Source organism: Pseudopipra pipra, chromosome 1, assembly GCF_036250125.1.
Source record: "Pseudopipra pipra isolate bDixPip1 chromosome 1, bDixPip1.hap1, whole genome shotgun sequence".
In the NCBI taxonomy this organism is placed as follows: domain Eukaryota; kingdom Metazoa; phylum Chordata; class Aves; order Passeriformes; family Pipridae; genus Pseudopipra; species Pseudopipra pipra.
In genome coordinates, this window is record NC_087549.1 from 148,875,868 (window position 1) to 148,889,963 (window position 14,096).

General features: G+C 42.6%; 1 protein-coding gene across 1 annotated transcript; it reads left to right on the forward strand.

Moving 5' to 3' along the window:
* Positions 1 to 2,712: 2,712 nt before the first annotated feature.
* Positions 2,713 to 13,786, forward strand: XRCC2 (X-ray repair cross complementing 2). Its single transcript, XM_064638607.1, has 3 exons — positions 2,713 to 2,823; positions 7,121 to 7,202; positions 12,869 to 13,786. Exons 1-3 carry the CDS (start codon positions 2,785 to 2,787, stop codon positions 13,582 to 13,584), a joined length of 837 nt encoding a protein of 278 aa, XP_064494677.1. The 5' UTR covers positions 2,713 to 2,784; the 3' UTR covers positions 13,585 to 13,786.
* Positions 13,787 to 14,096: the final 310 nt, after the last annotated feature.

Consider the following 14,096-nt stretch of genomic DNA (forward strand, 5'->3'; position numbering starts at 1 on the left):
CTGTTAGAAAAGTCCTTGCTCTTGCTGCTGAATTGCTACATGAGCAGTGCCTGTGGCTCAAGGGGCACCCTCAGGCTCCCCACATGCCAAACAAAGGAAGACTAATTTTCTGCCTGTAGAAACAGGTGTGCTGGGGCATAGAGACCCTGGGTACTATGAGCTACTTAAGGAGGTTTCTGCTATTTAAGAAGGAAGAGTAAGGAGCAGGTGGGATGCTGTACTCCTGGATGAGAAATGCTACAGAAAAATATGAAAGAATTAATCAGAATTAAATAATTAGATGATAGATAGATAGATAGATAAGCCCACCACAAACCCACAAAAATAGAGAGTTACAATTAAAATCCCGGCTCTGCTGAAACCAATAGTAAAGGGTTTTCCTCCTTACCTATGTTACTGTTTTTCTCCAAAGGAGCAAGATCAATGCAGAGGTTTACTGTGCAGCGAGGAAAATAAACAACGGCAACAAAGGTGAAAAATGAGAAATACATAGACAGCTTTGATAAAATATTACAAAATGTGGTAAGATGCCAGCAGTGCTGACTGCTGATGTGCAATCTGCCTATCAAGGTGACCAGTATATTTGATTAACACATTACTAACTATTTCAAGCAATTAAATATACTTTTTTTTTACTGCTCAGGTGAATTCAATGCTTTTACCCTCTCTCTGTTGAATGTTGGTTGATCTCCATTGAACTGTGACACTTCATCTTGCATTAAACTGTAATACCAAAACTGTGTTCACCCATGCAGTAGAAGAGCTTCCATAGAACCCTACTGGGATACTCACAGTAGTAAGTAATGAGGTAGGAGTGGGCTTCAGTCAACTGGCATTTATCTGTGCTGTATATTTTACAGCCCTAAATTCAAGTGGCAATCACTTTTAAAAAATTAGTGCAATGTCTTTAATTAGAGGAGAAGAGCAACCAAGAATCTATAATTATCAAAAAAAACCCCAATACAACCCAAATGTAGTTGATGCAGTGAGCAGTGCCTTTGTCATAAGTCACAGCGAGTCCACTCTGTCCTTGGGCTAGGTCACTCATCAGTCAGCTTCAAGGGCAATCACTACTAATTGACAAGTCTTTTGAACTCTTCCAGTGGCCCAAACCACTGAGGTGCTGTAAGAATAGTCAGACGTGCAGCTCTTAAAGTTGTCTGTCCTTTATGCTGGCAGAAAAGAAACTTCCTTCAGTACAATTAAACCAAAAGTATTGCAGTTCCATTTTTGTGCCATGTGTCCCCTCCACCCAGCCATCCAAGTCTATATCACTAGAGAACCACCTTCCATGCTCTTGATAATTTTGCATGTGTGTCCATACACAGAAAAGAAGAAAGGCTACTACAGCTGTGCAGAGAGACCGTCTCCCTTCTGTACTGTAATGAGCAGAATTAGGACTGGACTTCTAAAGTAGGGCTTTGACTTGGGTTAAATCTGGCTGGAAGCATTCATCTGAAACCTGAATTAGTCAGATGGCAACAAAACGGTGTTCTCAATTGGAGCTGTGTATTTTGGGCTTAAAAAGGGTTGAAAGAGTAAACAAAGATGACACCTTGCAGCTGAGGTTAGATTTTCTGATTGTGGTGCATTCGGGACCAAGCCAATAGAAACTCTTTCATATAGGCAAACGTGATTTCTTTGAAGGAACAGAGAACTCCACCACCAGTTTCTCCTTGTAACTGTAAGGACGTGCAGTATCACCGATAACCTCTGTAGACCCAAAGAGATCATATCTTCAGAGCTCTTTGATATGCAGATACTGGGAGCTGCTATTCTTATCCTGCTGGTTTTGCACTTAGCCTATGGAAAACACAAACTGGTTCTCCCATGCTTTCCCTGTGCCCATCCCTCTTGCCTCCCCAGGTGGCACAACATCAGCAGACAGGTCGTAGTCCTCAGGGGGAGCAGGTCCTGCTGCCAGCCACGAGCACAGAGCTGACACGAGGGACTAGCTGGACATCGGCTCCTGCCCCAGGGTGTCACACACCACACAAGCCCAGTTCATTACAGGGACATATTTAAAACATCCCTTTTAATTTAAGCCGTAATTGATAGCTGGCTTTGGCAAAGATTCCAAGGCGTCAAGAGTTTAATTGTGGCCACGCGAATGAGCTTCCCTTGAGTCACGGCTACCCCAGTGTCACAGAGGAGCATCCTCTGAGTCACACCAACCCAGCCACCTGCCCCATTTCATCAGGAGCAGGAAAAAATCCCACAAAAACCTATAAAAAGATGGATCTTTAAAATAAATAAACAGCCACATTGATGTGCAGGTCAGCCTCTTCTTTCAGGCAGCCAGTGACAGGATGAGAGGACATGGCCTTGAGTTGCACCAGGGGAGGTTTAGGTTGGACATTAGGAGGAATTTCTTCACAGAAGGGTGATTAGACATAGGAATGGGCTACCCAGGGAGGTGGTCGGGCCGCCATCCCTGGAGGTGTTTAAGGACAGACTGGACGTGGCACTGTGCCACATGGTCTAGTTGACATGGTGTTGTTCAGTAATAGGTTGGCCTCGGTGGTATCAGAGGTCTATTCACACATTGATTCTGTGATTCTCCCTGCAGTAGCCAAGGAATCCCAAGCCACGTAGGATGGGCAGGCGGGTGGCCGCCAGTTGAGCCCGGGGCGGGACTCGAACCCGCGACTCCTCAGACCGGGGGCTCCACCCCGTGCTCCCGGGGGGCCGAGCCGCGCAGGCGCAGACGGGGCGGCCGGGCGGGGGCGCTGCGGGGCGGCGGGATCGGGACCGGGATCGGGATCGGCGGCCCCTGAGCCCGCCATGGGTGACGCGCCCCGCAGGGCGGAGTCGGGCACGCAGGTGAGGCGCTGCCCTCGCCCCCGCCCCGGCCCCCCTCAGCCGCGGGGCCCGGGCGGGGAGGGCCGGGCGAGGCCGCAGCCGGGGGAGGGGGAAGCGCCGGGCGCTCCCCAGAGCGCCCTTGGGGGAGCGCCCGCGGAGCCTCCCGAAGGGCCGGGGTGTGGGGGAAGAAGCGGGGGGAGGGTTCAGCCGCCTGCGGGGGTCCCTGGAGGGTTTCCGTGGGTGGCAGCGGCTCCAGGCGGGATCAGAGTCCCGGGCGTCCCTGCCCTGCCTGTGTGTGGGGATGCGGGTGGGCGCCGGGGCAGGCGGGTCGGGTGTCTCGGGAATTCTTTGTAAATGTTCCCTTCGCTCTCCCATCCCAAGAGTGGGTGCCTAAGGAAGAAGGGCTTTGAGGAAGGTTTGGTTTAAACGTTTGGAGTTGGTGATCTTAAAGGTCTCTTCTAGCTTTAACGATTCTATGATTCTGTGGAAGGTGGAATTGCTTTCCTTCTCTAGGAGAAAAAGGGTTTGAGTTTGGGGGTTTGTTGCCTTTGTTTTTGGTTTGGTTTGGGTTTTTTTTCTCTGCTGAGTGGCGTATTTGTTAGAAACTTCCACTTTGCAATCATCAACTTAATTGCTTGGAGATTTGTGTGTAACTATCAGAATACATCAAATAGTTCATATAGAAACATAGAAATATGTGGTAACATTTATTTCTTGATAAAGCTCCATGTTTTTTCAGTGGCTCTTAAGCCCTTTTGACACTTAAAAAAAAAATAGTACCAGATGCCCACTATCAGCAAATGGACATGAATAAAGGACATGAGTTGTGCTATGTCCAAGGGGGTGAATGCATTTATTTGTCCATGGAGTGGTGCCAGCAGGGAATGCACATGGCATCAACTGGCTGCGATGGATGGATAGCCAGCCTGGACCGAGGGAGGAATTGATAACCAGTGGGTTAAGAATGGTTAATGTATGAATACATGGTCCAGAAAAAAAATGGTAAAAGCCCTTGAAACAGAAAACACTTAATTTAAAACAATACTTCCTCAAATAGCCTCCTGCATATAAGATCAGGTTATCCTGGAACAACAGTCTTGTACTCTTATTATTCAATATAATTAATACGACAAATTAGAACTTCTCACAAAACACCCTTGGTGTATCACAGTAAAATTAATTATAAATTGCTTGCATACGTCTTCATGCCCAAAGTTTACAAAAGCTCAGTCAGAGCGGTTATAGTGGTTGAAAATTAAGTTTTGTCTCGTACTCCAGATAGGTTTGTATGTGTAAACAGCCTGTAGGTTAGCTCACGGCCTCTAACAGAGCTGGAGTATTTGATTTGAATTTCTTTAACATTTTAATGAAGTAATCTCTCATTCCTGACAAGACCTACATGTGTGCTTCCATTTATGCATAGCTCTGTTGAAACCAATAAAGTATAAGCACATCATGCATTAGTCAGTGGGACTGTCCATATGCGTATTTGTTTATTAAAAATTTGATAAATTATAAAAGGCATAGTTGAAATATTTGAGTCCCATCAGCCTTGTCATTAATGAAATTTAACCTACCTGCTGTCTGACTCTTCTGTATAACTTGTTTTCTACATGTGACTGCACAGATGTGCAGTTTCTTGCTGGCATAATTACATTTGAAGAACACCTAAGAGTGAAGACCTACCACTAGCAGGTTGCTAAAAGGTGGTGTTTTGTGTAAAAGAAGATGAAAAGAAGCTTATGAAAGAATAAATGAGCATCTACAGTTAGATTATGGAATCTGAAATCTCTAATATGTAATTGATATTGTCTTGGGGATTTTTTCCCAAGCTCTTCCAACTCAAAACTCTTCTGCAGTGCTGTGTGCTGTACAGTGTCTGTGGCAAAGCCTGGGACACCTGATGTTCACTCTCCAGATTAACCTTTAAATCCTGTAGATTTCTCCTCCTCCTCATTTTACACGTGAATATGTGGGGAGGCAGAATGGAAATGCTGCCCTGGAACAGAGCCAGGGTGGCTTTTGCCGATTTGGAAAGCCCCTTGCTGTCCCTGCCTGGAATGCGGGCAAAGGTGAGGGGATTGCCTGTCTGGTGCCTCATCTCAGCTTTGCCTCTGTCACTTCTGCTCTGGTGTGGACAAACCTTTGTGAGAGTTGAAGGAAAATTGTTCCTGTTTCTGCCAAGAACCCCGTTGCTCCCAGCACGACATTAATGAGGCAAGTGCCTTTGGAGATTCTGCTTCAGATCTCGGAAGTAAATACAAGTTTGATAAAAACACAGGTGCGCTATCATCAGCAAATTACCATAAATTACCTACATGAGCAGTGCTCAGAGTAAGCACCTGTAGTTATTTAAAATCAATATATAAACTTGTCATTTAAATAACTGCAGATTCATATTTAAATGATGCCCATCAATCTACCTTGTGTTTCCAAAGCTCTGGCAGTAAGCTTAAAGAGGTGACAGTCTAAGAGGAGACATGGGCTCATTGTTTCAGAAGAAATAAACTGCAGAGGATGTATTGTTAACGTAGAAATAAATTTAGGAGCAGGAGGCTGCAGAAATGTGTTTAGCCCAGCGATGGTTGTGACTCCTGGACCCAGCAGTGCCCGTGATCCAGCCCCTTGTTATCCCAGAGTGCTGGAGAGGTGCTTCCTCTGCTAAGAACCGAAGAGCATCAGCAAGCAGCAGCCTGTGGTGGTTTTCCTCTTTCTCTCAACTCCCACTGCTGGATGAGGGGGTGAATTCCCAGCCCTTCTAGCCAGGGGCCAGGGCCAGGCACTGGCAGCTGCTTGCACAGAAGAGCTGCACATGTAGGGTCTTTCTTGGTAGTTGAAATCTGGTTTATGTGTCCCAAGATCCATTCCTGTATTCTTGTGTACATATGTCCATTTGGATTTTTCCTTTGTCTGGGTCACAGAACCCTACTGGTTCCCAAAAGACTCCAGAGCTCACCATGTGAGTGTTTTCTGTGCTGCACAAATATGTGAAATGTAATGGGAGGATCCACAGATCCAGAGCAAGGTCAATTCAGGTGTTTTTCTGGCCCTTCAGTGGACGAGTCAGAAAACTCTCCTGGATAGGTGTGAGTGGGCCAAGGCAAACATGCTGACATTTTGTTAATGGAGGGGACCATTAAAATGTCAATGAAAATGTCATACATTCCCATCGTGACCACTTGAAGTAAATTCAGGGTCATTTAATGGAGTTTTATTCTACTATGAAAGGCAAACACAACTCTTTAAAAAACTGTTAAGACAATTCAGAGCAAGTGTTGCTTGTGGATGTGGCATAGAGGAAAGCAAGAGAAGGCAGCAGGTGTTTAAAGGTGTGTGCTTACTGCTGGTTTGGTCTTGAGGAGGATGGGCTAAAGCTGAACAGGATTTGTTTCGTTCAGATCGTTAAATGACAGCTGGGCGTGTTGGAGAATGAAGTATTTGGCACCAGGGTACGTGCTCTGGTGACACTGAGTATCCCAATAATGTCCTTTCTCATGTGTAGGGAATACATGTAGGGAATAACAGCTCTGGTACTGGGGGAAATCTTAGTTCTTGGTTTATGCAGTGTGCCAGAATTACTAATAACACAGGTTATGTGAATACCTGTCTACTTGCTATGCAAATACCTCTCCATTTAAGAAACTGTCCATGAACTTTGAACTAATTTGTTTTACAATGGTCTTGGTTTACAAGGGGCTTTGGAGAACATGCTTTACAAATTCAAGCTTGCTTTAGAAAGGTTCTTGCAGGGCCACTGGTGACTAATTACTTTTGATCATTCTTAATCCATACTCTGTTTGAACAAGTAACTATGATATAATAGGATTGTAGCCCAGAGGAGTCCTGTGTAACTTTTCAGGTGAAATGCACATGGTTTTACTTAAAAATGCTCAAAGGGACTGACTCAGGAGACTGATGATGGGTAAGGTTTCACCTCTCAACCAGTAGTTTTTTGTGAAGGTGGTGGTTGTTACAAATGATCTTCTTTCCCTTTGTTCTTCCCAGTGGCAGCACTGCTGTGTACCAGAGGCAGTCCCTCTTGCTAATCTATCTGTGCAGCTTTTCTTTTTGAGCTTTTATTTCCCCTAATATATCCACTCCTCATTGCCATTGAATCCGTGTGCTCATTGTTTGTGAGGATGGAACTGCCTGTAGTCCAGCCTGTATGTTTCCATGTGTATTTTTGAAAACATTTTTAAAATCAGGCTAATCTTTTGATATAGGGCTGTCATGGAAAACTGTCATTTAGATTTAGGGTTTATTCCTTAGGTCCATTATTTTGAGTTAACAGCATGTCTCTCTGTCTTGTCTTTAAAAGCTGCTGGCGCGACTCGAGGGCAGAAGCTCTCTGAAGAATCTGGAACCTTATCTGTTTGCTGAGGAAGGATCTCCTGTTCATGGTAAAAATGTGTCTTTATCCCATTTATGGAAAAATGTCCGTGTAAAAGTGTTCTCAGAGCAATGCGACAGACATAATCTTACAAGTAGATGATTTTGCCCTGGATCAGAATTTTAATTGTTGATGTATTTCTATGCAAACTAGATAAAATGGAATGATGCAAAGTCACCATTCCAAACATTATTAAGTGGACTTTAAAATCTGCTTCATGCATATCAAAACACAGGTGTAGGTGAGTAAGTACCAAGCACATTGGTCAGTTTTTAGTAGTTTTACACCATTTTATTGTAGAGTCTGTCATTAAACCTCTTAGGTTTTTTTAGTCAGTGGTCTAAACAACCACCACAAAGTCATAACTGCAGAAATTTGCAAAGAACATGAGGTTCAGTAAATAGCAAAGAGTTCAGTGATATAGAGCGGTCTGGAAAATTTAGGATAAGGGGCATGAGCAAACAGTACTTTTCAGTAAAGCCAAGTCATCAAGCCATTCATTTGTGGCCTGAAAAATCCTAATTATACTTAGATGGAACTTTTGAAACAATTCCATTGTGGACATAGGCACTAATCAGCTGAATGAGTTCACGGGCAATGTTTGGATCAACATGGCTCATGGAGAATTTCAAACTGGAGAAATCAAGCAACCTCCCAAAGACACCAGTACTACAAGTTTAAGAGAGATTCTTCTAGGAAGAAGTTTTAAGGTCAAAATTGGATGTATTTATGAGCTAAATAGAAATTAACACACTATTCAGGAAGTCAGATTGGTTTTCCAGATTGTGTGACATTTCTTGAATTTCCTAATGGAAGAGACAACTCCGATTACACAAAATTAGAAATATGTAGGAAAAAAGGCACATGAATGGCAAAATGCAAGGATCTTGTGGGTGAGGTACTACTGTTGTGGAATGAATGTATGAGTGAGTGGATTTCATATGGCAAGTGTGTGGCTGCAGTGGTTATCAGCACACTTGTCTGCAGTTTGAATTCCTGCAAATGTAGAAGGTTCAGAAGAAATAGCAGAAAAAGCAATTAAAAGAATCAGCATAATTGGAGGAGAGATGATGCTTAGTCTGCAAACACAGTCACTGTGAGACTATCCCTGTGTTGTTTTGCTGCACTTGAGAATACCTATGGGGTTTAGCAGTATATGATTCCTGCCCCAAAAGTTTCAAATGTGACATAACAAGGATAAAGGGCAGAAAAATACTGGTAAGCCAGTGCAAGTGGAGCACAGAAGAATATTTAAATACTCTCAATTCTGAAGCTCTTTGTTATCCACAGGAAGAATTAGAAACAGTAAGGAAATTGGTATATGTTTCACAAGGCTCTCAAATTCTTAATTATTTTAAAAGACAAGATCTTTATATTTTAAAAAAATGCACTAATAGAAAATGCTGATATTTTAGTCTGGGATTTTTTCTAGTTAACTTTACACACGAGAAACAGAAGTTTGAGGCTAAACTGGCCGTGTTCTGGTTGAACAGACTTTAGGAAGCCTTCTTGAGGGTTAGTAATTGCCCAAAGTCCACAGCATTACATAATTTCATGTCAAATTATTTGCTTTGCTCTTAAAGTTAAGTAGGTTGTTCATGTCTGTCCAAAGACTGTTCCAGAACCTCAGTTCTAAGATGGCTGGAAACCTTATAAAATTCATCACTGGTTTCTCTGTGCCAACAGAGTTATTGAGCTTTTGAAGCACTTGTATTTTTCTTCTGCATTGAACAAATGGCATCAATTATTACCCATAATTTGCCATGCTTTTTGGCTGACATCAACGAAGCTGCCTAACATATTAGCACAGATCTTTAGCTGTATATACATAAATTGACTTCACCTTCTATTACGTTTTTGCTTTGTCTTTTAATACCACGGTATTCATTTGAGCCCATTTGTTTTGATGTGTGTTCTCATTATTCAGTCCTAAATCCCTGCTGAAGACCTTCCTCTCCATTTGTCATGAAGCTGACTTTTAGTGGGTCACTGTGGAATGCTGTGATAGATTGCCCACGAAGTCTGTACTGAACAGCTCTTAATCTAAAATGCTGTGATTAAAGTAATGCAAGGACCTAAATTTTATTTTTGTTGATGGTATTTAAAACAAACATATACATGAAATTTCAATAAACTACCAAATGTTACGTTGTAGTTAAGTGTTCCTTACGTGCACGTCAGAGTACTATAAAATAGGGACAGGTAATATAGGTACTGCTTCTAATTATGATGGACTTGCATATTTAAGAACACATAAGCACATTAATTACATACCATTTAAGCTCTTCTGGAATGGAGCAAAAGTGACACAAGCTTTAAATAATCTTCCCCTATTGCCAGTCATATTTCTCCTGTGCCTGTGGCATGAAGGTGTGGGTGTCAGTGTAAAGCTCTGATGTTCAGCAATAGCATGACACCCAACATTAACTTGGAATAAATATTGGGCCCTTCTACTTCACTTATAAATGGTATAAATATTAGCGACAGCTTCTGCACACTGTTGTAAATCACCAGCCCAGTAACTTCAAGGTATGGGATGATGTGAAATCCACAGAGTTATTGCTGAGTATTCCAACAGCCTGTGTGGAACTGCGGTGTCAGAAAATAGTTCAGCCAGCATTTGCTGGTGGAATGATTACAGACAGAAACAAGGCTCCTCTCATTCAAAAGGTAACACCAAATTGATGACCAGGACTGAGCACAAAGTTTCAGTTAAAAATATATTAGTGTTGTGTAAATATTTACATTTATGCAGCATCACTTAGCTTATCCTGCACGCTGGTTCATAGCAGTGGACTGTTGTTGTCTTTAGTCTGCCCGTCGTGGGCCAGTTCAAGCTACCATGAGCCAAGCAATGTGTTGGGTGACTCCTTAAAATCTACTTCTTGAATTCATCACTGCTGAATTTCATATGAAATCACTCTGCTTATCCAGCTCCATCTGTTAAGTCTTCGCAAACTTAAGTCTTTATTAACCCAATTAGTTTGTCTTCTACATGTTTTGCCAAGCTAATGGAACGTTCATCTACTGATATGTTTAACGTCTGCCAACACCTGTTCTAATAGAAAAAATTCCCATTAACCTTCTTCCATGTTTAAAGTGTCTGTTCCTACTCTCCCTCTCAGCCTGTTCTCATCCTGTGACAGTGTCTTTTTACTAATCCTCCTTTCAAAGTTATTTTGACGTTAATGCCTCATGCTAGCATTGATCACTCAGTTTGTTCTGTGACCTATTGTGAGCGTGTCAAAGGCTTCTTGAAAACATTGCTGGCCTCACTTCCTCCTCTGCTGTGTCATGGTTTGTCCTCTCTGATCCAGAGGAATGAATTTCCCCTCTTATCTTACTCTAACAGCCTGGTTGCTAATTCAATGAAACCCTACATTTATAGATGTTGCTATAAATGGCTTCTGTTTTGCACCCGTTCTTCTTGTGGGCAACCTCTGGGATAATCAGGAAGGCACAGAAATCCCCAGCCTTCTTGAGGTTTTCTTGCAGTCCAAGCTGTTACTCTTTTCAAAGTAACTCCAGTGTCTTGGTCAAACTACAGTGCAGCTGTGTATCTTTTTCAGCAATGTTGAACAAACTTTGAGGGGTGCTTGGCTGTCTTGCTGTCAACATTTATAAACCACCACCACAAAAACTTCTGAGACTGATTTTTATCATTCAATTTTTAGAGTTTTTACTTAAGTAAGTTTAGTAGTTCTGCCAATAGCAAAATCTCATCCAGTGTTATTCTGTAGCACACAGACATCCTGTTAGAGCATCTTCAAATGGAAAAAGTGGAGCATTTATTTCCCAGAATAACTTTTTGAATCAAATAGGTCATATTTTGCTGTAAAGGCAGGTGAGGCACCTGTATTGCATGTTGGCCCCATTCACTTACTGGTGTGGATTCAGAAATGCCAGTCAGGGTGGCACAAAGCCAGTGGCAGACAGAAAATACACTTTGTACCTTAACAAGAGGTGCCTTGTGCAATTGTTCTAAAATATTCCAATAGATGAAATATGAGGGAATGACCTACCAGGACATTTAGGAGGAGTTCTTCCAAGCTGCTGTCTCACCCTACCAGGGCGTGGTTAGGTCGCTGGCACAGGCTGTGTGACAGCAGAGCAGCCACTGGCTGCAAGTGCCAGAGTTGGACATTCCTGACCCCTGGACAGGAAGAGAAAATGAAGATTTGTGTCCCAGCAAGTGTAGTGGTCTTTCATCTCAAAAGTGGGTGAGCCATTTGAAACAGCTAAGTAAAGGTTTGGGAGGCAGTCAAGCTTTTTAATAAATTTTGAAGTATCAGAAATTCATAGAAATGGAGTTGCAGTCATGGAGCAGCAGGAATCCCATTATGGAGAGGCGGGCAGTGTGAGTGCCACGGAAATGGGCAGACTTGTCACATCAGGTGTAAATTGCTTTTAATGCTTGCAAAGGGTGAAGTAAGAGCTTGGTTTCTTCCCCACCACCCTCTGCCCCTCATCCTGAGCTGCATCTTGACATTATACACACTTGTGAACAAGGACATCCTCTGGAAGATGAGCAGTGACTTGAAAAACCCTGTTAACTCGGGCAGGCACAAACATGTTTAAGGAAAGTTGCAATTAATTCTCTGCTCTCACATCTCCCTATGAAAAGCTGTTATGCCATTTGCACTTGCCAAGGCCATGGAAATCTCTCACCTTCCTGCAATTACAGTTGTGTGACTCTCCTTACTGCACGTATTTACCCTTCTGCCTAAAATCCAAAATGTCATAAATAAATAATCCAGTTCCCAAAATTAAGAATTTATAAAAAAAAAATTAACGTTTTTTAGATTCTGGCTCAAGACATCAGGAGACTTTGGATAAGACTTAAAAATAGCTTGCATTCACATCCAACAAAACAACTGGTTTCCTAATGAAGTGGACTGCTGTTTTTAATTAACATTTTAAATTTATGTGATATGTATTTTACTGACCCACATGGATGAGGCAATTGGGCTGAATCCTTTTATGAATGGAGATCCTTTGCTTCACACAGAGGTGTAGCCTGGAGTTGAAAGAATCTGAGTCCCCTTTGTCAAAAAAAGCAGTTTCATATCATGATCAGCACAGAAGAATATAAGTGCTAAATAAACCTACTGGTGTTCTCTTCACCAGTCACAGATTCCTGTAGGTATCTTGTGACACGTGCAGGTACTGAACAAGCTTATAGAAGACATGAAATGCTGAAGGACAGGCTGTGCTGTAAAAATAGATGTGCCAACATGATTTGGACCTCTGATATATCAATTTTGTTATGTTTTGCTTGTCCTTTTTAATTTATTCCTTGATTGTGTGTGCATAATGTAGATGGTTTCTTAGCCACTTCTGTATAACATCTTCCTCCTCTGCTTTCATCGACCTGTGATGACACCAATGAAATCCAGTTGCCAACCTTTCACTGATACTGGTGTCCTAGGTGCTATTGGCAGAGGTTTTCAACCTTTGTTCCCAGTTGATTTTTTCAACTTTAGAGGCCTTTCTTGAAAATTGAAATGTCTCTTTGTAGATGCTAACCAGGATTTAAACATTTTTAATGCATATCAAACTTTCCAAAATGCATGTTCCAATTTGTGGAATAGCGAGTATTGGTTCAGTAAACACTGGAAAGTGACCCTGGGCTATAAGTGCTCTTACCTGACAACGTGCTGCCTTGTTTTTGAACAGGAGACATCGTTGAATTCCACGGTGCAGAAGGAACAGGAAAAACAGAAATGCTCTATCACCTCATAGCCCGCTGCATCATTCCAAAGTCGGGAGGAGGGCTGGAAGTGGAAGTCATGTTCATTGACACAGACTACCACTTCGACATGCTCCGCCTGGTTACCATTCTGGAGAACAGGCTGGCACAAAGGACGGAGGAAATGATAAAGCAGTGCCTGGGAAGGCTTTTCCTTGTCAACTGCAACAGCAGCACTCAGTTACTGCTCACTCTCTACTCTTTAGAAAACCTGTTTTGCGCTCACCCCTCGCTCTGTGTTCTGCTTTTAGACAGTATATCAGCTTTTTATTGGATAGACAGAAGCAACGGAGGGGAGAGTCTTACCTTGCAGGAGATGAATCTGAAGAAATGTGCCAGCTTTCTTGAAAAGCTTGTGAGACAGCACCACTTGGTCCTCTTTGCAACAACACAGACACTTATGCAGAAATCTGCAAACTCTGCAGAAGGCTTTTTCCCTTTAAAACTTCCACATGAAACTGATACAGACTATAGACCGTATCTTTGTAAATCGTGGCAACAAATGGTAACCCACAGGATATTTTTCTCTAAGCAATGTAGTTCTGGCAAGAGCAATGGTTTTACAGTCATTTCTTGCCACCTCAAAAGAAACCAGGTAGTAAAACGTTCATTTAGTGTTGCAGAATGTGGAGTTCAGTTTTAACTTCAGTTTGCTTTGTAAACGTTTAGCAACTCTTGGTGCTTAACACCTGATTAGGTCTAAGTAGTTTCTGGTACCTTTAAAACTAGCTGGTTGTTGCTGAGTGATTAAGAATTTTTGTCACCATTTTCTTAAAATTTAGTGACATTTTTGTTCATGCTTAACCAAAGACACATTAAACTCCAAGTACCCTTCAGTAATCTAACCTGTGTGATATGTGGCCAAATGCACTGATTGAATTTCTGGGTCTTGCTGCTTTACACCCCTTCTCTTCCAAGCTCCAGCAGCAGGAGTGTGGTTTGGTCCATGGGGGAGGCTGCGGAGAGGCGAGAGTTCACTTTATAAACATTGGCCTTGGTTTATTCCCTGTAGCCGTGGGCATAAGAAATGTATTCACCTCTTTGCCTGAAGAAGGGGATTCATGGTCACAGCCTGTGAAGTGGTGGCAGTCCTGACTCTGCTGCTCCAGGTTCGCAGCCGCTCTGTTTCCATTGGCATGTTCTGGGAGGAGCAGG